Below are 25687 nucleotides of genomic sequence, written 5' to 3'. Positions count from 1 at the left end.
TGAATAGCAAATCATGCCTTTATCCTTACTGAACCATTAATTGTATAGCACAGCCCTCTCAGAAATCATTAACAAAAATGAACTCATCTGGAATTGAAGCTTTAAGGGAAATGAAAAGTTGCAAAGTGGTATGAACTAAAAGAAGGAAAACTTGCAGTGTTCCTATTTGAGACTGTTAGTAAAGAATTGGGTAATTAACTAAAATAGAAGGGATGTGAGAAGCTATCTAAACCAGCAGTGTAAAATTTCCTACCTGGTAAAGTCGGCTGTATCTTAGGCACAGAGAATTCACTGATGCACAGAAAAGATGGGAGAGCATGCATGCATCCATCTGGCTGCTGTATTCTTTTCAATATCAATAGGTTATGTTCCCACACAAAAAATGGGGGAGAATGGATGGTTTATCCAAGATAAACCTCCATGTTTGGTTGAGTCTTTTCCTAATATCTCTGTAAGATATCCTATTTCACAGATTAGGACACTGAAACAAAAGGAGAAACAACATCTCTCTCATGTCTCAATTGTTGGAAGTTCCTCATTGTCCTTGTCTACCCCTGCCAAGACAGGTCTTCAGGAAGGAAGATTGAGCACTCAGGGCAGTTGTCCATTTTAAAACTCGGAGAACAACCTCTTTGTGGGGTTCTCCTGGTACTTCTTGTTCTTTAGAATTGGCTTTAGACAATAGTGGTCAACCCTATTCCCTAATTACCTGTAGGGTGGTATTGTAGTTACCAATTGGAAACTTACCATTTATTTGAGGAAGCACATTTTGGCTCCTTACTTTTAATCCAATTACTTGTAAGTCATTTGCTATACTTGCAAAGCCCAACATTTTTTAAATAAAATTAACATCAAAGGCTGATTCCCCATATATCACCAACACAACCTACTGATAAGACAAAAATGAGTTTTACTGCTTACTGCAGTAAGAGAAAACACCACCTGCAAAACCCCAGCAGTGTCTTCCAGTGAAGGTCAGAATTTGAGATTTGGAATTGTGGTTTCAGGACAGCCTTTCAGTGTGGGAGAGGAATAGAGGGGAGACTGATTACTGGGTAAGGATCACCATACATCAGTCAAGATTGGTGGAAATAGCAAGGGGAGGATTTCGAGGGGAAGGAGTCAAAGAATCTTTTAGAGTATTAACTGTCCATCAGTGTTTCCCACTGAAGAGTTGAGTCTCCCAAGTAGTGCCTGCAATGAACCATCAAACACTTTGCCTTCTTTTCCTCGAAGAATAAAGTCATGTCAGTGAAAACAGAGGAATTGCCCAAAGTCATGTTAAGGTGTGGTCTCCTTGTCACTGTCCAGGCAGAGGCAAGCAGTGGAAGGTTTTCTGGTTCTCACTAATTATTATAATAAATTTAGTGAAACTGCATATTTCTTTTGGCCACAGCACCATGCTGTCAGTGCATATATTGAAGGGTCATTACAAGATTACCCTTATTATTGGAATAATTTTCATCAGTCCCGTTCTTTCCCCTGCTGATGCATTCTGGAGAATCCCAAGTGGACCAAACATCCTTTATGCTCTTGGAAAAGAAGATAGAAAAATATTACTGGTCAAGCCTCAATTGGCAGAGGCTGTCTCTTGAAAGTTATATTGATTTGATTTCAGGTAGCTGAAACATATCTGAAGATATGAAAAATCTTCTAAATATCCAGAAAGTACTTGAAATTCACTGATAATATTTTCATATTTATCATGTGTATTTGTAGTGGATTTAGATTATAAATATATTAAAGGATTCTCTGGTTCTGCCTTCTTCTGGGAGAACTGTGTTTAAATGAATATTGCTTAATACCATGACAAAAATAATTTGATTCCAAATGTTAACTTTAATTATCCTGGACTGAACCCCAAGAGACACAGCCATTTACTTGGAGCCCAGCAAGCCAGATTGCTTCAGCATACTGCAAGAAGCATTTGAAATAATCGCTGTGCTTTGTGACCCTTTGCGTATCTTCTGGCTGGTAAACATCAAACTCAAAAATTTAAACAAGCTGTGGAAGCAGGGACTCCACCCAAACATAGACTGTTGAAGTAAAAGAGGAAAAGACAATCTCTACCTTTTCCCAAAAGCAAATCAAACACAATTAACAACAAATCCACTAGCTATTAAATTTACCTCTTCTTTTCTCTGGTGAGTTTAAAGTCTAACTGTATTGATTATTTATTACCATTAAATGGCCACAAAAATAAGGCCCAGCAGCAAACAGGCCACTATGTCCTTCCAAAAGGTGAAAAGGTGATTACAAAAAAGGCCTAGGTACATTTGTTATTTCTAGGAAAGAAGTTTGAGGAAAGAAAAAAAAAATGAAAAGCCAAGGTAACATAATTTTTCTAATTCGATGTCTTTTCCAATTTGCTGCCTTATGTTGTCCCAGTTTTTTGTTGTTTGGTGTTTCTTTTTCCTTTCATTTGTGTTTCTGGTCACTGGCACAGCATTAATAGATGAAAACTAAAGGACAAATTAATTCATATTATTAAATAAATATTGCCTTTAGTTAAGCTCTTAGATTAAAATTAATGGCATGTCTGGATTTAAAAAAGCTCTAAGGGGGAGGAGGGTATAGCTCAAGTGGTAGAGCACATGCTTAGCATGCACGAGGACATGGGTTCATTCCCCAGTACCTCCTCTAAAAATAAATATGTAAACCTAATTACCTCCCAACCCCAACCCCCAAAAAAACCTTTAAGAGAGTTATCTTTTTTTTTTTTTAGGTTTATGTGAAAATAATTCCAAACTTGTAAGAAATGGCAAAACTAAAACCTGTACAAAAACACTCATATACCCTTTACCTAGGTTCCCTGTTGTTAGTTGTTTATTTCACTTGCTTTAATATTTGTGCTCTCCTACTTCTGTGTGTGTGTGTGTGTGTGTGTGTGTGTACACAGTGTTTTTTCCTAAACCATTTGAGGGCACGTTCCATACCTCATGACTCTTTGCTAATGAGTTCCTTAGCATATACTTAATAAGAATAAGGATTTTCTCTTATATTACCACAGTATAGTCATCAAGTTTATACACTGATATATTTAGAGGCACAAGAGATCTATATATCCCTTATAGTTGATGTTAGTTTTTATCATCAGATTAAGATGTTGCCCAGTTTCTCCACTGTAAAATTACTGTTTTCTTTTTCTCCCTTGTGCTTAATAAGCACCCCATGGGGAAACACTTGAAGGCTATGCAGATATCCTGCTCCTTAACGGAATTTCTCCCTAGATTTAGTGTGCATTGATGATTCTTTCCTAATCTAGTGTTACCATGGTGGTTGCAAAATTACGTTTTCTTTTTCAACTCCAGCACTTCCTCCACATTTACCACTCATTTACTTGGCATTCTACTGTAACCAAGAGATGTCTCTTCTCTTCTCTCTCTGTCATTGATATTGACTCAGGAATTCCTACTTTTTCCAGTGGCTTAATTCATTACTGTGCTTAATTATTTTGGTTCTTAAATTGTCCCAGGTTTAGTCATAGAGGGCATCTTCAAGATGGCTCTAGGTGTTTTTTTTCTTCCTTTTTTCATTGTTGTAAAATACACATAACATAAAACTTACCACTTTAACCATTTTTAAGTGTGCATACACTTACATAGCTATGCATTCATAATTACCATTCTTCTCCAGAGCTCTTCTCATCCTCCCGAACTGAAACTCTATGCACATTAAATAATAACTCCCCATTGTCCACTCCCCCATGCCCTGGCTGCCACCATTCTACTTTCTGTCTCTATGATTTTGGCTACTCTAGGTACCTCATAAAAGTGCAATCATACAATAGCTATTTTTTGTATGTGTGACTGACTTATTTCATTTAGTGTAATGTCTTCAACATTCATCCGTGCTGCAGCATAAGTCGGAATTCCCTTCCTTTTTAAGGCTAAATAATACTCTATTGTATGTCTATACCATATTTTACTTATCTGTTTATCTGTGGATGGACACTTGGGTTGTTTCCACCTTCTGGCTTTTGTGAATAATGCTATGAACATGAGTGTGTACATATCTGTTTGAGTCCTAGCTTGCATTTTCTGTAGTATATACCCAGAAGTGGAAATTGCTAGATTAGATGCTAATTCCATGTTTAATTTTTTGAGGAATTGCTGTACTGTTTTCCACAGAAACTGCACTGTTTTACATTCCCACTAACAATGCAGAAAGGTTCCAATTTATCCACATCCTCTCCAATGCTTGTTATTTTGTTTTGTTAATAATAGACATCCTGATGGATATAAAGTGATGTCTTATTGTGGGTTTGATTGACATTTCCCTAATGATTAGTCATGTTGATAATCTCTTCACGTATTTATTGTCCATTTGATATCTTCTTTGGAGAAATTCTGCCCATATTTTAATCAGGCTGTTTGCTATTTTGTGTAGGATAATCGGGGAAAGCCATTAGTTGCAGTTGAGCAGTCCTAAAGGAATTGTGGATATCTGGGGAAAGTGTGTTGCAGGCAGAGTTCGAAGTCTCTATGTAGCTGGAACAGAGTGAGTGAGAAGACATAGTAGGAATGACAGGGACTAATTTGAAGGATTTTAAAGCTAGGGAACACCATCAGGTTCATATTGTACTATGGTCACCAACAGCAGGGTGTCGTGGAAGATGGATTGTAGAGTGTTAAGTTGAAGAATGGGGGCTAGGAAGGAACTAAGAAACTTGAAGAAAGGCACTGACAGTTTCCAGAGGTATTTAGAAGGGTGGATTGACAGAAATTGGTCACATAGGAGGCAAGGAAGAACAAGGATTTTGCTCAGGTTTCTGACTTCAGGAGAAAGAAGGCAAGAATGAAGGTTGGTCCTGTCAACCAAGATGGGAAATAAAGGAAAAGCCCATTTTAACAGGGAATTAGAGGAAGACGAGGGAGGCATGGCCTGAGAATTGCTTCAGTTTGGACATGTTGAGTTTGAGGTGCTTGTGCAACATTTAGGTGGGCATAATCCAGTGCATATCTATGTGTAGAGTTTAGACTGGGGTCTGGGAGGGTGCGTGGCCTAGAGATTTGGAAATCACTGGCATATAGAGGTGGTATCAGTATTACTTATGTTAAAAATAAATGAGGAAGTTCACCATCCATTGTTTCTTCTTTACCTTCACAACTTGTTGATAAGGGTTTAGAAAGTACTTCCTCACGCGCATTTTCCTCTGTGGCAATTCAGGAAAATTTAAACCTAGCCCTGAATTCCGCCTCCGCCATTGGTTGTACCGTGGTCAACATTGGTGCCCAGGATCTCAAAGAAGGAAAACCTCACTTGGTCTTGGGACTTCTCTGGCAGATCATCAAAGTGGGTCTTTTTGCTGATATTGAGATTTCTAGGAACGAAGGTAAGAGAGTCAAAAATATTTGCTTTCCATTGACATAGTCTTACTATGAGGAGAATTTATATTTCATTATTTCCCCCTCAGCCCTGATTGCACTGCTAAATGAAGGCGAGGACCTGGAAGAGCTGATGAAGCTTTCTCCAGAGGAATTACTGCTGCGGTGGGTGAACTACCATCTGACCAATGCAGGGTGGCGTACCATCAGCAACTTCAGCCAAGACATTAAGGTTTACATTTTAATGTTCAGATTCATGCCATAAAATAAGGATGTGGAGTGTATAAAAAAGAAAAAGGGTTTCAGACTTAAATTTGAAATTTAATTCACAGGGACACAGTATAGAAAATGAAATTTTGCGTTTATCTGTCTGATGTGGATCCCCAGATTATAATCAGAAAATCTTTTACTAAATAAAAAAAACTGGTTTATTGGCTTTTTATAAGAAATACAGCTGGTTGTGAGAGGAAAGAGGTGCTAGCATTAGCAGATTAAAGCATTCTTTCCCATTTGATGTGCCCCAGGGAGACTAAATGATAATGAGGATGTCAGTCTATGCATTTGGACTGAGAATGACATCTGTTGGCTGGACTAGAGGCCCTTGTGGGCTTGACCAGTTTAATGCTCTTACTCCCACTTTGCCAATAAGCAGTTAATAGGAAACCAAAATATCTGAAGGCACAGGGAACATAGACAAAAGGAGGTCTTCAGGTATGTCTGTGAACCAAAGTAGCTTGAAACACTTCCCTCCTTACTGGAAGGGACTCATCAAGGAAACTGGACCCTAATCTTAACTGATGCTGATGCTTAAGAGTGTAAACAAATGAAAAAGGTGAGGAAGGCCGTTCCAGGTGTCGGAAACAGGATTGCTAGATGCTCTGAAGTGTGAGACAGCATCGTGCGCTCAGGAACCTATAAGTAATAAGTAAAGGTTACTAAGTTCTTAGTCCATTCTTTGAGATGGGGGAAGTTTCTTCAGTTTGACTACTTTTTTCCTATATCTAGTGATGATTTTATTCATTTTTAAAATTCCATTTCATTTCTTTTCTTAAAGGATTCAAGAGCGTATTTTCATCTGCTTAATCAGATTGCACCTAAAGGTGACCGGGATGATGGACGTGCTATTGCCATCGACCTTTCGGGATTTAACGTCAGTATAGTTTTTAATTAAACTTTAAAAAATTTTTGTAAAATTTTTTACATAACATAAAATTTACCATTTTAACCATTTTTAAGCGTACAGTTCAGTGGCATTAAGTACATTTGCTTTATGTGCAGTCATCACCACTATCCCTCTCCAGAAGTTTTTCCTCATTGCATAGTGAATCTGAACCCATTAAACAACTCCCCATTCTTCTCTCTCCCAAGCTCCTGGTAACCACTGTTCTACTTTGCATCTCTATGAATTTGACTAGCCAGTGCAGTCATATTTAGAGTACAGCACTCTCCAAGCAGCATTCCCTGGTGGAGCCCTGAGCCCTTCGTTAAAGCGTGGCTCTTTGCTTTCTAGAAGTTTTTTTTTTTTTTTTTTTTTTTTAATCCTTCATGCCCTAGGCTCCAAATTTCCATGCTAAGCTACCTGGCTGTCATGCCTGAAGAAAGGGAATTGCAGAATTCTGACCTTGAGTGTGTATGGAATCAACCCTACACTCGCATTTCCCTGGTGCAACATCACTGGAACTCACCAGGGTGCTTTTGTGGCTGTCACTGTGCACCAGGAAATGGAGCAACAGGATATTACTAGATTTCTAAGGAACTGATGAGCAGTTTTTCCAACTTATATTTGGCAATACACAAAATAAAAGATGGCAAATCCTAGTATTCATGGTGGAAGAAGGACTGATACAAATCCTGACCTATCTAACACATTTCCTAAGAAGCCCATTCTTTCAGTGTAAGTTGTAAATACCAGGGATGGTTCTATCTAAACGTTAAAATCTGGTCAGATTATAGTTTGTATGAAAATCTATGAAGTACTTAAAGTGAATATACATAATATTTAGTTTTAAAGGCAACTTGAGACATCACTAATTGATTATACTTCACATTATTATAATAAAACATCTGAAATATCTATTGCAAAATTTGCAAATTAGTTTGAGTCAAAAAATCAGGAACTTAAAAAAACTTAAGGAAAATTTCAAACATATTCAAAAGTGAACAGACTCAGTATTGTGAACTACCTACCATGTGTTCATCCCCCAGATTCACCAACTATCAACTCATGGTCAGTATTTTTCCTTCATTTCTCGTCCACTTATTTCCTTCCTCTTCCATATTATTTTGAAACAAATCCTAGACATCATATCATTACATCAATAAGCATCTCAGTATGTATTTCTAAAAGGTAAATACTCTTTAAAATATAACCATAATACCTTATCATACCAAAAAGTTAACAATAATTTATAAAATCATCAAAATGACTAATCAATGTTGACATTTCCAATTGCCTCATAAATGTCAGATTTTCTTGTTATAATTTATTTGAATGAAGATCTGAATAAGGCCCACATATTGTGATTTGTTCACATCTACCTGAGGAGCTTTTTATTGCTGTTTAATAGCACTGAACCTATTGCTTCCTCTGATTTCATTTACATTTTACTTACAACACTGGTGCACAGAATTAAGTAAGTCATAATACCTGGTCATGATATACTCTCATCATGAGTTCATGCATATCCCTTTTTTTATTTTTTTTTTTTGTTAGTCGTTTGTATTGAAATTGTAACCAGCTCATGTGAACCCTCAATCCAACAAGAACACGAAGACTTCTTTCTTTCTTTTTTTATTTTTTCCCCCTTAGTCGAGGCCCTGGGGATTGAACCCAGGACCTCCTGTACACCGAGCATGTGCTCTACCACTGAGCTATACCCTCCGCTCCAAGAAAGCTAAGACTTTGACATCAGTTTACATTTAGCTGTTCTTCCTTATCCCATCTCGCTGCCCGACTTTAATGTGATCATCACCATCTTGGATCTTATGCTCATTTTATATAGTTGCTTTTCTTTTTAAATAGTTTTCTTTCAACCAAATATATTTCTTACAGAATTAAAATTTTTTATTTAACTTCTTAACTTCATATAAAATTTCTCATGTTGTACTTACATTTCTAGTACTTTTCTTTGAACATATTATGTTACTAGAAGTCACTCATATTGTTAGATGTCTTTGTGGGAATATTACACAGTTGCACAGTTTTCATCTGTTCTCTTGTTGATAAGCATTTGGTTTGTTTCCAGGGTTTTGCAGTTGTGAAAAGTGCTGTTCCTTCTGACCTTAATATTTTGTACATGTGTCCCAACTTGTTTTTCATTGAAAGAAGAGTCTGCTGGAAATATCAGAGTAGAATGGGTGATACAATTAGGCCTCTTAGCCAGAAGGTACTCTAATATATGGCCTTGGACAGGTTACCTATAATTCAGCCAGCAGGAGCTTACTGATTTAGTATTTGAAAGTTTTGTTGAGGACTTCAGCAAGGAGGGTGAAATATTCCTCTAATCACAGCAAGAAAACTCAGAGAATTGTTCTCACTGATTTAAAAGACATGGGGAAGTTGATTCGGAATTCCTACACTTTCTGACCCTGTTTTGAGCCATTTTTTGATATTCTTCCAGAAAAGTAATTGCTTATAAATATGTGTTTCTAAAAAATGCCAATCAAAAGTTTAACCTTGACCATTTTCATTTTATTTCACTGTTTAGGAGAAAAATGACTTGAAGCGGGCTGAATTCATGCTTCAACAAGCAGATAAGCTGGGCTGCAGACAGTTTGTCACTCCTGCAGATGTGGTTTCAGGCAATCCTAAACTTAATTTAGCCTTTGTAGCTAATCTGTTTAACACATACCCAAGCCTACAGAAGCCTGATAATAATGACATCGATATGAATTTGTTGGAAGGTATGCTCTTTCTGTCTTTCATTGATTCACTCTAAGTGTCTTGTGGTCTTGTCCTACTTCACTGTCAGAGGTAGGAGACTGTGGTGGGAGATGCAGTTTACTGAGTGTAGACATGTACATCCATTGAAAAGTTCACGTTAAAGCCATTTTTCATTTTGGTTAACAGAGAATGCTGAGTTAAATCTTACCTGTCTGTCATTTCTCCATAAGGGTTTAATGAAAACTGTCACACGTTTAAAATATTCTCTTAAATGACCACATAACATAATTCCACCACCAATACGGACAATGAATATTACCTATTGGAAAAAGATAATTATTTGTAGCTTTTTTCCTCCATTGAAACCTACAGTTTGACTCCAATATTTTTCTCCTTTTAATGTTTTTAGTGTACATGGAAAAACTTATAATATTCATTACTTGTCTTGTGTGTGGGCTATTGTTATCTGTCTCATAATTTATAATACTTTCCTATTTTGCTTCATGAAATGCAGATTTGACCCCTCCTAATGTAGGTACTGTATTTAGTACTTTTCTATACTCTATATATACTCATCTGAATGTTTTTATTAGTACCATTTATTCTTTCTATCTGGGTTGATATTTATTTTTTGCACTGTTTATGTTGTGTTTTTTTCTGTCTTAATATGCCTAAAGAATGAATGATGACAAAGCAAGAAACAAATAAAACTTAATTAGAATATCAGGGCAAGACTTGATTATATAAACCCTCTGCCTAATTTGCCTTCTATAATGATGGGATATTGTAGCTGTAAACACATTAGAAATCAGTTTTGACAATTGGATTCCATGATTTGATGTAAAACCTTTATCCCTCTGCTGTGCATAAACAAACTTACCTTTTATCACAAGTAATCTCTGAAAGTATCTATTAGGTTCTATAACATAGATCATTCTGTATTATTTAGCCATGTTACATTTAGTAAATGTCATCGAAGCTTACGATATATGAAATTGTCATAATGACAAAAACATCCTCAATATGTAGTCCTTTCTCCTTGTCTGACTCCTCCTTTTCTTCTATTCTCACACTCTCCCTCACATCCATACCAAAACCCACATTAGTATCAGAACTAAAAGTAAAAACTGGTGGCAGTTGTCAGAGGCAGGGGCCACTCCTAACATATTCTCGTTAGTCACCTTGGTTTGGAGAGGACAGTCCTCAGGTGGGGATTATTCTTGGTGGGGAGAACTTGATACTGCATGTTCCTTCTCACATCACCCACCTTACTCCCTTCCCCAGTGAGACAGAGTGAGCAATCAGTTTCATCATCATTTTCTCCTTGACAGCCACAACCACAGTTCCAAGGTCCTTGTCACTTTATAACTATAAGATAGATTTTAAAAAAATGTTGGTTTTTCAGCAAAGAAATTTAGGGTGAGAGATTGGAACTTTTAAAAAATTAAATTAAAAAAAAAACTGCTAGGTTTTTATCAGCCTGGAAAATTTCAAAATCCCTGTGTCTTACGGTAGAAGGCATTGTTTAGAGTGGCATATTAAAAATGACCTGCTTTTTATAGTCACTGAATTCTTGCTAGATATCTTTTCCAACTTGCTCGCTCTCCTATTTGTCACGTTTGAATTCTTTTGCTAGTGTTTAGCATGCTTTTGGAATTTTTCAGTGTGAATAGGATTGCTAAATATTTCCATTAGTATTTACTTTATTTGTATAAAAGGTACTGTGGGAAATATTTATCAATTATCTTTATTTAGAACATATGTATGTCCTGATACATCTGCCAAAAGTGAATTTTACTTTGACTGTCATTGGAGTTTTTTCCTCTGTAGATTTGTTTTTGTAGATCCTTATGAAATTTGAAGCTTGATTTTATCACATCCTATATTCATATATTAGTATGTCCTCACTGGCAAAGAATTTTATCTGTATAGAATTAAAGAAAATTAAAAGCCCAATTAAATATTAAATCTTCATATTAAATTGAGCCAAACATGTGGGCTACGTATAGGGAGACCATCTCAGAATTCATTTGTGGTGATAGAAAATACATAGGCCATGGAATTAGACTTTGTCCAAATCATGATGCCATCATTTAGTAACTGAGTGACCTTTGGGAGTCTTGGTTTTCTCATATATAAAACAGGACTTATAATACTTACTCTGAAAAATTACAGAGCAAATTAAAATGACCTTTCATGAACGAATGAGTTTAGCATACAGTATGTGCTTACTGATGGATGGTCAGGTGGGGAAGAGGAAAACATTTAGCACATCGCTTAGCACGTGTAGTGAGTGTTCAGTATACATTAATTCCTTTTATTTCTTCTTGGTAGCCTACTTTTAATATATTTGCCATTCTTTCTGAAACTTTTATCAATTGCAGTATCAGTTTGGCCCCCAAAATGAAAATGTTTTATAGTTCTTTCTCTCTTTATATCAGCAATTAAGAGTTTACTTCTAAGATTGCTTTAGTTGTCTGACATCCAGACATTTCCAATCTGGAATACATATGTTTTTATAATGCTTTACCATGGCTTTTGCACAAATGCATAGTGCTTCTGGCTTTGAGCATTTATTTACCAAGACAACTTGAAACGGTATTAGATAAATAAATGCTCACTTATGAAATCTATTTTACTTTCCAGGTGTCAAAAATTAATGATATAATTAGTTTAGAACAACAGGAAGAAATACAAAATGCTGAAGTTTATAATAGTTTCAGAACTCAATCAAAATACAGGTTTAGTGTCTTTTAAAATACTATTCATATATCATCAGTTTCAGCAGAAATTGGATATTATTTTAAGTAAAAGTTAAACTGTTGTTACATTATCAACGTTTGTAATTTTAAAACAGAATTTGGATTTTCCTAGATAGAAATAATGTAAAAATTCTCTAATTACTAGAAGAAAATTATATAATAGAGAAACAACTAAAAGGTAAACCCAAGTCACATGCATCGAGCTTTTGATCATAGTATGGTTATATTTTTGTCACTTCCAGGAAAGTTCAGATGTTTAATTTGCACCTATTTAATAACTCCTAAAACAAGGCAAACATGGGTTCCAGGAGTTTATCTTGTTCTTTTCAAAAAGTTTCTCATATCAGTTATATATTATAAAATGGTAGGAGCAGATACAACAGACTGGTCAGTTAGCTTTTATGCGGACCAGAGGGAGCAAAATTTAAGCAAGAAATTATATGGATATATAATTGAATAGAGCAAGAATTAAAGCAGATTCTGAGAAAGCCTTTCAGTAATGGCATTGAAAACCACATGAAAACACAGTGGGCAGATTATTTCCTGAACAGTTGGCACAAAAAACCGAATCTTTCAGGTTTTACAAGGTTTGGATTTCTGTTCTGGGCGTGCAGGTTGACACTATCTGTGGCACTCAGTCTGAAGATGACTGAGGGATGGCTCCATGGGAATGGACCCCTGGAGCTCAGGTGGTTTACAGATTTATGTGCCAAATTACCCTGGGGATCCCACATAAGCTAAAGTCTAGACAGTGACCTGGCCTTTGCAGTGGCCTAGAAGTGATGAGGTATAAATGTTTCAATTTTTCAAGAGTATGGTGATTAGATATGGGCAAGGCCATTCCACTCCTAACTTTGCTGAAAAACAAATAATAATATTACAGAGAGTCACTTAGGACTATCTGCAGGCCAAGGGATGACTGGAAAGCAGTCGTGGCAAAGAGAGCCCACATCTCTCTCTGCCCACTTGGCAGCACACGATAGCCACATTGTCCTTATAGATGGGATGAGCACAGCTATGAAGGGAATGCTTGGGAAGGGTGGGTACCACAGGTTAAATAATAGTGCCTGCAATAGTTTCTCCTTGAGGTGATCTTTGAGGTCTGGTGACTTACTATGATGAAATGTGTCTTTTTCATAACACTCTGTATGGGGGCCGTGCCCTGTATGTATTTTCAGTAGTGACCATCTAAAATAACTCAGGAAGCCTGTAAAATAGTTATGTCCCCTCATTGCTTGTTTTTATGTTACCTGTAATCCCTTCTCCCCTTCATTGCTGTTTGGCATCATTAAAATGTAGGTTTGTGTGCTCAGAAACTTTCCTGTGTAAAATCATCATCTGTACAAATTTAGAGACACTGCATTGGGAAAGGTACCACTTTTCTATTTCTGTTTAATGTGCTAATGCTACTCTGACTGCTAAAAGACTGTGCTTTATTGATTTTTAGCCAGTCCTTTTGCATAGAATCATATGCAGATATGACTCTTAAAGAAGTTTATCTGTTACTTTTCTGAACAGAGAAACCCCATGGCTCAGTAATTAACAGGCATCAAGTAAGGGATTCTAGATGGAGAAATTTAGAAAGCAAATGGAGGCTTTCTAGACAGGGAGAAAAAGGACTTTGGCAATAAGAAGTTTTTTTCCCCCCTAAAAAGACTATATATAGTATCACAGGATCCACGGTATGTATGGCCAGTCTATACCTGTCAGAATGGCTTAAAATATAGTTCTTGATTCCTTTTGTCCTGAATCATCAGTGTGAACTTATTTCTACTCTAGGAGAGAGCAAGGAAGAGAGGACATTTCGGAACTGGATGAATTCCTTGGGAGTCAACCCATATATTAATCATTTGTACAGGTAAATATTTTATGTGTTTCAGCTTTATGGCCAGGGTCCAACTTTGTTTCAAACTGTACGTATGTTTACATGAGAACATTTTCTAAAAATCTCAAGAATTTTAGCCGTCATTTAGAGTTTCAGAATAATGGGAATTAGCCATACAGTGGATTTTAAAAGAAAAGTATTTGTCCATCGATAGATAACTCAATAAAGAAGTTGTGGTATATTTATACAATGGAATACTACTCAGCCATAAAAATAATAAAATAATGCCATTTGCAGCAACATGGATAGACCTGGAGATTGTCACTGTAAATGATGTAAGTCAGACAGAGAAAGAAAAATACCATATGGTATCATTTACAGGTGGAATTTAAAAAAAAGACAAACGACTTATTTACAAAACAGAAACAGACTCACAGACATAGAAAACAAACTTATGGTTACTGGTAGGGGGAAGCAGGTGGGAAGGGATAAATTTAGAGTTTGAGAGTTGCAGATACTAACTAATATATATATATATATATATAATAGATAAACAACAAGTTCATACTGTATAGCATAGGGAACTATATTCAATATCTTGTAGTTACTTATGGTGAAAAAGAATATGAAAACAAATATATGTATGTTCATGTATGACTGAAGCATTATGGTGTACACCAGAAATTGATACAGCATTTTAAACTGACTATACTTCAACAACAACAACAAAATATGTATACAAAAAATAAATAAACAAAAATAAATAAATAAATAAATAAATAATAAAAATCTAAGCCACAGCACCATAAGGTTAAGTTGCCCATAAACTGCCCAAAGGGGGAAAAAGAGTATTATTTAAAAAGGTAGGACTGTGATAATATTAGTTATAATTTTTGATGATCTAAAAAAACTTTAGTAAAGATAATCCATCTTGCTTTTTTATAATTACTAATCAAGAAAATAATAATTTCTACTTCAACAGATTAGAACAATATTTTATAAATTGCTCTTATCATTTTATCAGTATTTTTCATTATAATTCACATCCTATTTATTTTTGCCAGAAACTTCAATTGTCCCACAATTTGTTCTGCATATTTTTTCTAATTTGTAGAAATAACTTGGTTTCCCTGAGTACTTGTAATTTATTTTATTCTTTCTTTTTTAAAAATGACAACACATTGTCAACATTGGTAGGACCGAGAAAATACTTTACCAAATCATTTCCTGTGCTCTCTGGTAGTGTTAACAATGTGTCTTTCTAGGTGCAGATGAGAGGAAACCTCCTTTCTCTCTTTATTATAGGATCTACCAGCATGCCTTAAAAAATGCAGAAGAACTCAACTTCAGCTAATTGTATATATTTTTAGGAAAAAGGTGTAATTAACTAAACCTATTAATAATTTACACACCAAAGAAATTCCTTAATGAACACTAAATTATTATTTCACTATGAGCTGCAGATAAGTGCCATAAAAGACCAAGTTCATTGGCTAACTGAGGATTTATGATGCACTAATTTCTGCTTCTTGGTGTATATTCAAAATAGTCTTTAAAACCAGTATTGCCTTACTGTGGTAACTAGCTTTGATGTGATAGACTTGAATTTGATAAAATTTTTAACAGGAGTGTGTAAATTCCAGCCAGATGACAAGAGTAAGTTTATGTCATTTAGACTGGAACTTCTGCTACAGTAGCAGGGAAGTAAAGGACTCAAATGCTGGAGGGAAAAGAGGGGTTAGATCTTTAGGGACTAATCTGAAAGAATGTTTGTAATATATAATTGAGACAAAAATAATAATAGGACTACTATGATCTCATTTTTATTTTAAAATTGAGTCTATATATATTTGTATATGAATATTTTAAAAATCTGGAGGGATGAATCCCAAACTGTATACAACCTGGAAAGGAGGGTAATGAGACTTTTATTTTTAATCTTAGTAACTTAAATATGTTTTTTGTTTTACAATGAGCATTTATTTTCTTTTTTTAATTAAGAAGTAAAATATAAGACCAGGGGATTAAGATTTGTTGAAACTTCATGGTAACTTCATAAATGCCAGGAACACTAGAGTTCTCTGTGGTTGACGGTGGAGAAGAATTGACCAAACTTTTAAGCTAAAGATTGTTTATAGTTATACAGATTCTGAGCTGCCAGCACAGGGCTTCTGGGCATATGTAATTTTTTGAGAGGCAAAGGGAATTCAGAAGATTCTCAAAAGTAACATCACCTTAAAAAGAACCATCGGAATATAGAAAAACAGTAGCCAGAGGTCTAGTTGGCACCAGAACTATGTGTTTGTGTGTTTATATTCCTAAACCCACCTGTAAGTGATTTTCTCTCCCTACCTACAGATACCAAACCAAACCCAAACCAAAGCAAAGCACTAGAATAGATTGATTTTAACTGAAAATTCTCTCCTCTCAACAAGTTATTAAATATGTTTTAAGAACTACTAGTCCTAGATTTTTTTCTATGACAAGCTGGTTCTGGAACACATCTTGAATTCTCTGAAAATCATTTCAGTTCTGGGCCTCAGTTTCCTTATTCGCAAACAATGACTAATAACACCATACTACATACAAATAAGAATGAATTCCTTTTAAGTAAAAAGAAAAATTCATAAAAGAGATGAGACTCCAGAACCTATACAGCTACTTCAGTGATTTTTCATACAAAATTCTCCATGTGCTTATAGATAACTTAGCTCTTGATTTCCTTCATAATAGACTTTCTCCCTCCATCACTCAGCACAGGGCCCAGCCCCCTTCATGGCCATATGGTGTGTGCTCAGAGATGCAAAGTAACTTTCCTATGAACCATTAGCAAAACATAACTCAGTGAGTAAGCTGTTGGGAGATAAAAGCCACGTAATTCATCACTGAGCTGGCAGTTTAAAAATGAGTTGCTGCTGCTTTATGTCCGTGGCATATAGAATTGAAAACATACTCAGTAGACATACCTTGAGCGCCTCAGGAGGACATGTTTTCCTGAATCCAAAGAAGTAGTGTTCTTACTTCACAAGAACTCCTACTTGCTCATAAATTCCTTCCTCATAACCTCCACTACTTAACATGAACAGCTTCCTACTGAGTAGCTGTTGTGATTTTTATGTAATTTTTTTTTTAAGTTTTAAAAGTCATAATCCATAAGTGATTCAGGAACTGATTCTCACTGTACAAGCTTCAGGAAGTAAGTATGTAGAACAAAGTAAAACATGATAATCCCTTCCTACCCCTGCCATATTCCTTTTTTTTTTCCTGCCCAGAGGTAAAATTGCTATTTACAGCCCATAGCACACAGAGGTATTTAAATATGAATTTTGAAAATATTTTTGATAAAGAATAAACTGTATGCAGTATTCTGCCACTTGCTTTTTTAAACATAATGTGTCATGTAAAGCTTTTCATGTCAGTACATAGAGATCTACCTTATTATGTCTTATGGTGGCCCAGGAGTCCATGCTATGGATAGTTTATTTAACAGCCTCTAGTGCCAGGCATTTAAATTGTTTCCAAGTTTGTAAATACTGTGGCAGTGAATGTCCTTGTACATATAGTTTTGTAAATATTTATTTAAAAAAAACCTGGACTAATTTCTAGATTAGAAGTTCTGGGTCAAATGATTAGTTCTGACTATGACTCTTTAAACATTAAATGACCTGGTAGTATTTTTAAAGACATCAGCCCATCTCCGGTGTGCTTAATAAAATCAGATAGTACCAGCATTTCCTCCTTCTTCATTTTCTTTCCTCCTGTCTAGTGACCTTGCAGATGCTCTAGTCATCTTTCAGCTCTACGAAATGATCCGCGTGCCAGTCAACTGGAGCCATGTCAACAGACCTCCTTATCCTGCTCTTGGAGGGAACATGAAGAAGGTGAATGAACTAATGGCCATGGATATGTTGTTATTGTTTTGATATAAAACAGAGAATTTAGAGTTTCGTAAAGCTTATTAAAGCGTGGTCTGTCCCCACAATTATGATTCAAACCAAAATGTGTTAAGCTTAATAAAGCCTTTTTACCAGTGAGCTTAAATAAATGTTTGGAAAGATAAAGGCAGTCCTCCCAGTCAGACACTTTATATAAATGTTTTTATGTTTAGCGAGTTGTAGTACTTAATGTTCTTTGAGATGCATCTTAAATGAATTCCTATTTTATAATCGCCAGAACTTGCCAGATCTTTACTGGTTATTCATTAATATTTTTCAACAGATATTTATTGATTACCTATGACCCGTAGAGTGCAATGCAAAATATAAAATAGTACAGGCATGGAGTTGGTCCTTACGAAACCCAGAAATGATAAGATACGTGTGCAAATAACTATAATACACTCTGTATGCAAAAGTGAATATCCTGAGTTCAAAGGAAGAAAAAGCCATAGGCTGCACTTACCAAAAGAGACTTGATGCAGGAAGTGGATTTTTGAGTTATACTCTGAGAAATGGGTCGAATTTTGTCAGTAGGAGACTGGAGAAGGGGCTGAGGATCAGGAAGAGTAGTTGGGCTATAGCAGGGGATTCTGATAGTAAGAAGTGAGTATGAATGCTTAACATCTTGGTTGGAGCCAGCTGTTGAGAGCCTGAATGTCAGATTAAGGAGTTTGGGTTTTAAACTGTAAGCGATGGGAAGCCATTGAACATTTTTGAGCAGGGCAGTGACTTGATCACAGTTGGTGGGAGAATATCTGGCAGATGAATGGTAAAGAAAGTGTTGTCTCCAGTGTTTTTCCTCCAGTAGTGGATCTGTGGTGGTGGTGGTGTTTGTGCTTGTTCTGTTGAATTGGCGCTTTAATATTCAGTTTCCTTTCTACCTTCTGTATAAGGTTCATTTGCTTTCTAAAGTAAAAGTATGTATGACTTTTAAATTTTTATCCTTTCATTTAACTTCATCCTTTCATTTAAAATGATGTGAATAATTTAAATATATAATACAAATTAATGGACACAAATTGCTGTAATATCAGTATGACTGTTACGAAATTAACCTGCAGTCTCTTGACTTAAAAACTATCTCTAATGGAATACATGGAAATACAACCATATTCCTGGATAGAAAGACTAAATATTATAAAGACATTAAATTTTTGCAACTTAGCTTATAGGTGGAAAATACTTTCAGTTAGCAATATAATGTCTCCTTTTGTGTATATGTGGGCATGTATATGTATGTGTTGGGGATGGGATTTATAAAGTGATTCTAAAGTTCATTGGAAAAGGAAAGAAATAGGCCTAAATCATCAAGAACATTTTCTGAGAATATTGAGGGAGGAGTTGTTAGAAAATATATAAAAGCTTATTATAAAGCTAAAATAATTGAAATAGTTTAATACATATGTAAGAATGGAATGGAATGGAGTAGCCCAGAACCTATACTAAAATATAAGAACTTAATAAATGGCAAGGTGCTTACTAAATTCAATAGAGAAAGGAAGTATCATCCAAAAAATGATGCCAGAACAACTGGTTAACTATCTTGTTAGGGAAAAAAGTAATCTTCACCACATAGCATCGACCAAAGTAAATTCCAGTGGAATAAAAGTAAAGACTTAAAGGGTTAAATGAAATAAATAAAACATTAAGAAAATAGAAGTGAATGATTATCTACTCTTAGAATGATAAAGAAGTTACAGTGGAAAAAATTGATACAGTACATTACATATAAATTTAAAATTTCTGTATTTAAAAATAAACACCATAAAATTAAAAAGCAAACAAAGCCAGTAAACTTGGACACATATTTGCAACAAATACAGCAGATGGTTAACATCTTAACATATAAATAGTTCATAGGAATCAATTACTGCAACTCAATTGTCATTACTAAAATTGTAATAACAAAGTGGGCAAGTGGATAACATGAGTGAACAACTCACAGAGAAAGAAATAATGATGGATAATACACACACGAAAAACTTTTCACCCACAATAAAGAAATCCAATTTAAAATAAGCAATTTGAAGCAATTGGATTGTACTGCATCTAGTGTCCAAGGAAGTGTTCATCTGTACAACCTTTCTTGAATCATTTTGGTAATACATATCCATAATCTTCAAAAAGTCCTTTGACTTAATAATTTCACTTATATCCTGATGAAATAATCAGAAAGACAAGAAGCTGTTTGCCAAAGTGCTTATCATAGCAATGTTTATAGAGAAAAAAAAAAAAGAAAACAACTGTTCAATAAAGAGTTAATAAATTAGGATACACCCATAAAATGAAGTAAAGTATACCATTAAAAACAGTGTTTTAGTAATAATGACATGGAAATGAGTAGGATACAAAATTACGTATATACATATGAATCTAATTTGTGTAAAGTACATACATACAGACATGCATTCAAAAAGGGCTTCTTCCTCCAGATCTCTAGAGTGAATGAGTATTTATAGACTTTGTAATTTTTTAAAAATCCTATTTTTTAAAAGACAAAAAGGAAAGACACAGTAGTAAAAGTAATTAAATGGATAATGTAATTATAAGAGGTTTATATATATTAATAGTGTTCAGTATTTCTAGTGGTTGGACTGTCTACATTTTAAATTTTATTTGATTTGCCTATAATTCTCATGGGAGTAGAATTCAGGAAATTTTGCTAACCAATTTCACATAAGTTTTTAAAGCCAAATATAACAGGAAAACAGAATTGAACCACTCATTCATTATACCTGGAATTTTTAATGTTAATTATAAGACATCTCAAATAAATCACATGTAGAATGCTTCCTCTCAATAAATACTAGCTATTTATAGAATGAAACACAAGGTCTGAAATAAGTTCACAGTATTGAAAAAATAAAGAAGCAGTACTTTCATGACACAGTATCCATTCCAGGACTTATTTTACAGACTTTAGGCATTTGTCAGCAGACCTCACTTTGCTTCATTTGTGAAGTTGATAAAAGCTGCACCACTTGAATAGTCTTTCTTCACTATCTCTTCAGTATTTCTTTTCACTTGAAACCCCGTATTCCATTATGTAATTTTTTTTCTCATTTGCCAAATGATCTAAGCTTCACTTTTGTCCAAAGCATTTGAAGTGCTTGGTAATAATTTCTTCTATTAATTCTTTGAGATGGCACTCTCCAACTTCTTGCTTTGTATTCATTCTTACCTTTCACAGGGTCTTCAACTTTTTTAGCCCAGCAATTTCCAAGGCTCAGTTCTCAGCCTGATGCTCTTAAATTTCTATATTTACATCCTCAGGGAGTGGATCCTTGTTTAGAATGTTAAGTACTACCATAAACATGGCTTACCTCTAAGAACCTAATTTTTTCTTCTTCTCTAGTTTGGTACCTCTCCAGATCTTAGAAGTGTTTTGCCAAAAACCTTTAAAAAGTAGAATACATGTTTTGCCTTAGACCAGCATCCATTTCCACTTTCTCTTTCACTGCTGGTCACATCCACATCTTAGCCCTCTAGACCAGTAACCCTCAGCTCCTTTCTCCCCATTATTCACCCTCAGGAATTTTGGTTAAACTAACCATAAAACAGATGGCCCTTCACTGAAATGAGTGCCAGTGGAAAACATGCTGGATTTCTCTCTCCTGTTCACACTGTTACATAATCAGAGCTCTGATGCTATTTTCCATAAATGAGGGGTCTATCTACTTTTTAAATTATGTGCATTTCTATAACATATATTTCTTTTGAAAGGCTAAATCTATAAAATGACTGCTAGGAAAGAGAAAGAATTTTGGAATATTATCTCCATGCATTTAAAAAAAATGAATACATATCAAAAATTTCATTTAACTTATTAAGGGAACCAGGCAGGTATTACAGCAGGTTCAAAGTATCTTCTTGCATTTTTATTTGTAACAAGCTGACCTTTGGGAATTTGGATTCTCCTTTTTAAAGAATAGTACCCATTAATTTGTATAAATTGTTATTGTGTAGTCTTTTTCTCACCTTTCCTAGGAATATTTTCTTACCTTTCCTAGGAATATTTTCTTATTCTTACAAAAAAGTGTATCTTTGTATTTCAAGTTTAATTGTTTTGTAATGAAGCTTTAACTAACTTGGGAAGAAAAATCAGGAGACACGAATTTATAATTTTTCTTAACTAAATGTTTACTTTATTCTAAATAATATTTAATAAGCATTTTTACTAGTAATGAAATAAGATTATGAGATCTTCCAATTTCACTGGGGGAAAGGTAAAAAATATATATAAGTATGTATTGTGAGATAAAAAATTATAGTACTAGATGACTGGAGATAGTAAACCTCTACAGAGACCAGGATAGATAAAAAATTTTTTTAATTGTACTTAAATCACTAGAAAAAAGTAGTTAGCTAGATAAATAATTTACTTGGTGTTCATTTATCAGATTCTTACTGGAGGCAGGGCACTGTGCTGGGTCCTGGGCTAGGGGTGGGGAAAGTATGATGTAGATTTGTACACTTTATAGTTTTTGCCCTTTAAAGGAGCTTAATGCTATGTTTGGCAAAAGAAAGTACGTAAAATGCTAAGTATAAGAAGAGGACTGCCCATAAGCATTATGAAGTCACCATGACTGAGTTCTAACAAGGGATACAGCTGGCACATTAAGGTTAAGCCTTTGTTGAAGAAAACTGGCTAAAAGCTGAATTTCAGAGGGTGAGTGAGATCCAAATACAGAATACTGGAGATGAAGTTAGATTCTTAATGAGACAATTTCTTCTCTATTCTTTAACTTTAAATTTAGACAAAACAATATTTATTACCTCTATTGATGGAATGCAGAAAACCTAGGTTTTCAGTCACAGATTTGACACTCATAAGCTGTGTAATCTTGGACAGTCAAGACTTTAACAGAGCATCTTTAAACTTTCTGGCCAGTTGTTTCTCTATGTAGGTTAACCCCTCAGTGCTTTGATATGTTCAACTATAAAATGGGAATAGTTATCTCCTTAATTTCACTGGTTATTACAAAATGAAATTCTGAAATTGTCATAAATTTACGGTGTCGTCATAATTATTTTTCAGATGACTGAACTAGGCTGGCATATGCAGGACACATGCTTTAAAAATAGTTTTTATACTAAAGCTTCTACTTACTATTTATAGATTGAAAACTGTAACTATGCAGTGGAACTTGGGAAGAATGAGGCCAAATTCTCCTTGGTTGGCATTGCTGGGCAGGACTTAAATGAAGGGAACTCAACACTTACTCTGGCGTTGGTATGGCAGCTGATGAGAAGGTAAAGGCCGATCTGTTTGTGGCATCACTGTCTGTGTCCTTCAATGTGTCCTTCAACAAGTCATTTGCACTAAAATTTTAGCTATTTTTGAATGGTAAACACAGAAGAAAGATACAATGCAAAATATATTAATTTTTAAATGATTTGGTTTTTTGATAATATATTTTTTGTAAATTATACTTTATTTTAAAAGTAGGTAAATCTCCAGAAACATAGTTTTATTAGTGTCTCTGAGAAACTGCTCTGTAGAGAGTTGTTTTAATTTTTTTTTTAATACCCCATAGCAGTTTTTGTTTCTGATTATGAGCTTTGTAACTTTGGAATGTAGCCAAGTGCAAATGCCTGGCTAAAATGAGAAATATTTATTGGAACTGAAATATTTCTTAAATATTTATCTAAATATTGATATAAATGATGTAAGAGCAAATTTCAACCCTTTCAGTCTTCAGTATGCATCTTTTCTGTTACAGGTACACGTTGAATGTGTTATCAGATCTTGGAGAGGGTGAAAAAGTAAATGATGCAATTATTATTGAATGGGTCAATCAGACTCTTAAAAGTGCACAGAAAAATACTTTTATTTCCAGCTTCAAGGTAATCAAAAGCTATTTAAAAATTTTTTGGCAAGAAATTAAGTTTGGGAAGGAATTTTTATTGGGAATTACATTGGTTTAAGTTTAGAATTATATCAATGTTGTATCTAAGAAACCCACAACTGATGAGCTTAGACATACTAATTATTTGGCATGTGTAAACCAGAAATATTTAGTTTGAATTTTTTATTTTTTTGATTGGTTATCCTATTGAGTATAAATGAAGGGTAATATTATTGGGCTCCAGTAATCCAATCTTAAAAAAAGAAATAGAGTCAAAAATCCAATTGTCAGATGAAAAAGAAAGATAAAAAGCCATTGTTTATATAGGACCCATAATGTTTTGTGCTCCCTAGCAGCAGTCTCAGATTGTATTGACATCATTTCCAAGGCATAACAGAGCCAGCCAAACCGATTCAAGTGGCAATTGAGAAAACTGGTAGGAAAAAAAAACTCTTGTCATCTGGCTTCATAATTGCACTTAACACTCACTTCTGAGCATTTGTGGATGATTCATAAAGCACTCAAAATGTAGTCTGCACATACATACCCACTAATTGTCATGCATTTCCATTGTGTTTTGCTTTTGCATGCAAGCTGATACTAGCTACACATAAGCATGCCTGCTTGTGCTCATTCATTCAGTGAGCCTTGTGTTTGTGATTTTATTATGTGTGAAAAATTAGCCAGCAACTTGTATTCTTTTTAGCAGAATAAGAGTGCAAACAGATGAAACCCTAAGCTCTCCTAAGAGTTATCTACCCATCTTTATTTTCTTCTTTGCCTTTGCTCTATTTGTTTGACAACACTGTAGAGCAGAAGAAATGTCAGAAACTGATCAATTTAGTCTTTTCTTCTTTACCAGAAACTGAGCCCCAAAGTGGACAGCTGGACGTTGGCAGAGCTGTTGCCTGAGTTCTAGTTCAAATGTTTTTTTCTTTTCCATGTTGGAAGGAACTAATGACATTGAGATTTTGTTGTTGCTTGCTTAAAAAAAAAAAGAATTTTTAATCCATGATTTGTCTTTATATATTTTAGATATAAAACACAACTTAAAATGTAAAACAGGAAAGGGATGTATAAAATTTTCCAGTTGGCAGTTACTCTTTAAAATCATTATACTGAAATTATATGCATTTGTACATTAATTTGCAAAAAACAATAAGCATATATATCATTAATGTAAATACAATGAGAAGATATTTAGAAGCAAATAATAAATATTTATTGAGGTCTAACTATTAAGTTAACATTTCTAGGTAAAGGAAAAGATACAGAATAAGAAATTATTTAATAATTATAAATCTAATTGATCATTTCCAACTGAATGATCGAAGAGTGGATGGGGAAATTGGATTTGATTTGAGCACAGAGATGAAGAAGGGATTTGAATGGAGAACACGAGGACAGTAACAAGCATGTGGAATATATATATACACATAAGTGAGAGTGATGGATGTGTTATTTACTAGATGGGAGGAATCTTCTGACTTTTATAGGTACAGCAAATCATCAAGATGGACACTTTAAGTATCTTACAATTTTATTTGTCAATTTTAACTCAGTAAAGCTGAAAAAAAAAAAACCCCAAACAGTTTCCCCCGAACTTAAAAAAACCCTCACAAATATGTAAAGACGTAATCAAAATATAGCACAATTAAGCCATTTCTGTTTTTGAATCACCATAGAAGTATTATATGAAAAGTAAGCCCAAAGAATTTAAATTTATTATAGAATGACATGCATGTTGTTTTAATTATAGAAAGTATAACAGTGTACATTAGAGGCTTCTAGAAAGCTTATAAAATGTAGATTTTTAGCCCCACCCACAGATAATCTGACTCATTACTTTGAATTTAGGGATTAATTTGTGCTTTTAACAGGGACCTCAGGTGATTTTCACATGAGTGGTCTGCAGACTACACATGGAGAAAACATGGGTGAGAATTTTTCAGAAATAGAAAAGATGCCAAAAAACCGGATCTGGATTACCAGCATCATATAGACTTAAGGACCCTATTATGTTTAACCCTCTATTTCTACCTCCCCTACAAAAAAATCTGTTCCATAAAATTAGCACTCTTGAAAATGAAGAGTACAGCTTTT

At 34.6% G+C, this 25687-nt stretch overlaps 1 protein-coding gene across 4 annotated transcripts in view; it reads left to right on the top strand.

Moving 5' to 3' along the window:
• The window catches only part of PLS1 (plastin 1), a 95295-nt gene that overhangs the window by 66842 nt on the left and 2766 nt on the right, over nucleotides 1-25687 (top strand). For all 4 annotated transcript variants that reach the window (XM_006190547.3, XM_032487121.1, XM_032487132.1 and 1 more), the window contains 8 exons: nucleotides 5170-5335; nucleotides 5417-5559; nucleotides 6382-6477; nucleotides 9035-9230; nucleotides 13752-13830; nucleotides 17564-17678; nucleotides 22855-22988; nucleotides 23459-23582. In XM_006190547.3, coding sequence (XP_006190609.1) covers nucleotides 5170-5335; nucleotides 5417-5559; nucleotides 6382-6477; nucleotides 9035-9230; nucleotides 13752-13830; nucleotides 17564-17678; nucleotides 22855-22988; nucleotides 23459-23582 — 1053 coding nt within the window. The remainder of the gene's footprint in view (nucleotides 1-5169; nucleotides 5336-5416; nucleotides 5560-6381; nucleotides 6478-9034; nucleotides 9231-13751; nucleotides 13831-17563; nucleotides 17679-22854; nucleotides 22989-23458; nucleotides 23583-25687) is intronic.

This window comes from Camelus ferus, chromosome 1 (genome assembly GCF_009834535.1).
Source record: "Camelus ferus isolate YT-003-E chromosome 1, BCGSAC_Cfer_1.0, whole genome shotgun sequence".
Taxonomy (NCBI): Eukaryota; Metazoa; Chordata; class Mammalia; order Artiodactyla; family Camelidae; genus Camelus; species Camelus ferus.
The sequence above is the reverse complement of the archived record's forward strand: the minus strand, read 5'-3'. Positions and strand labels throughout refer to the sequence as shown.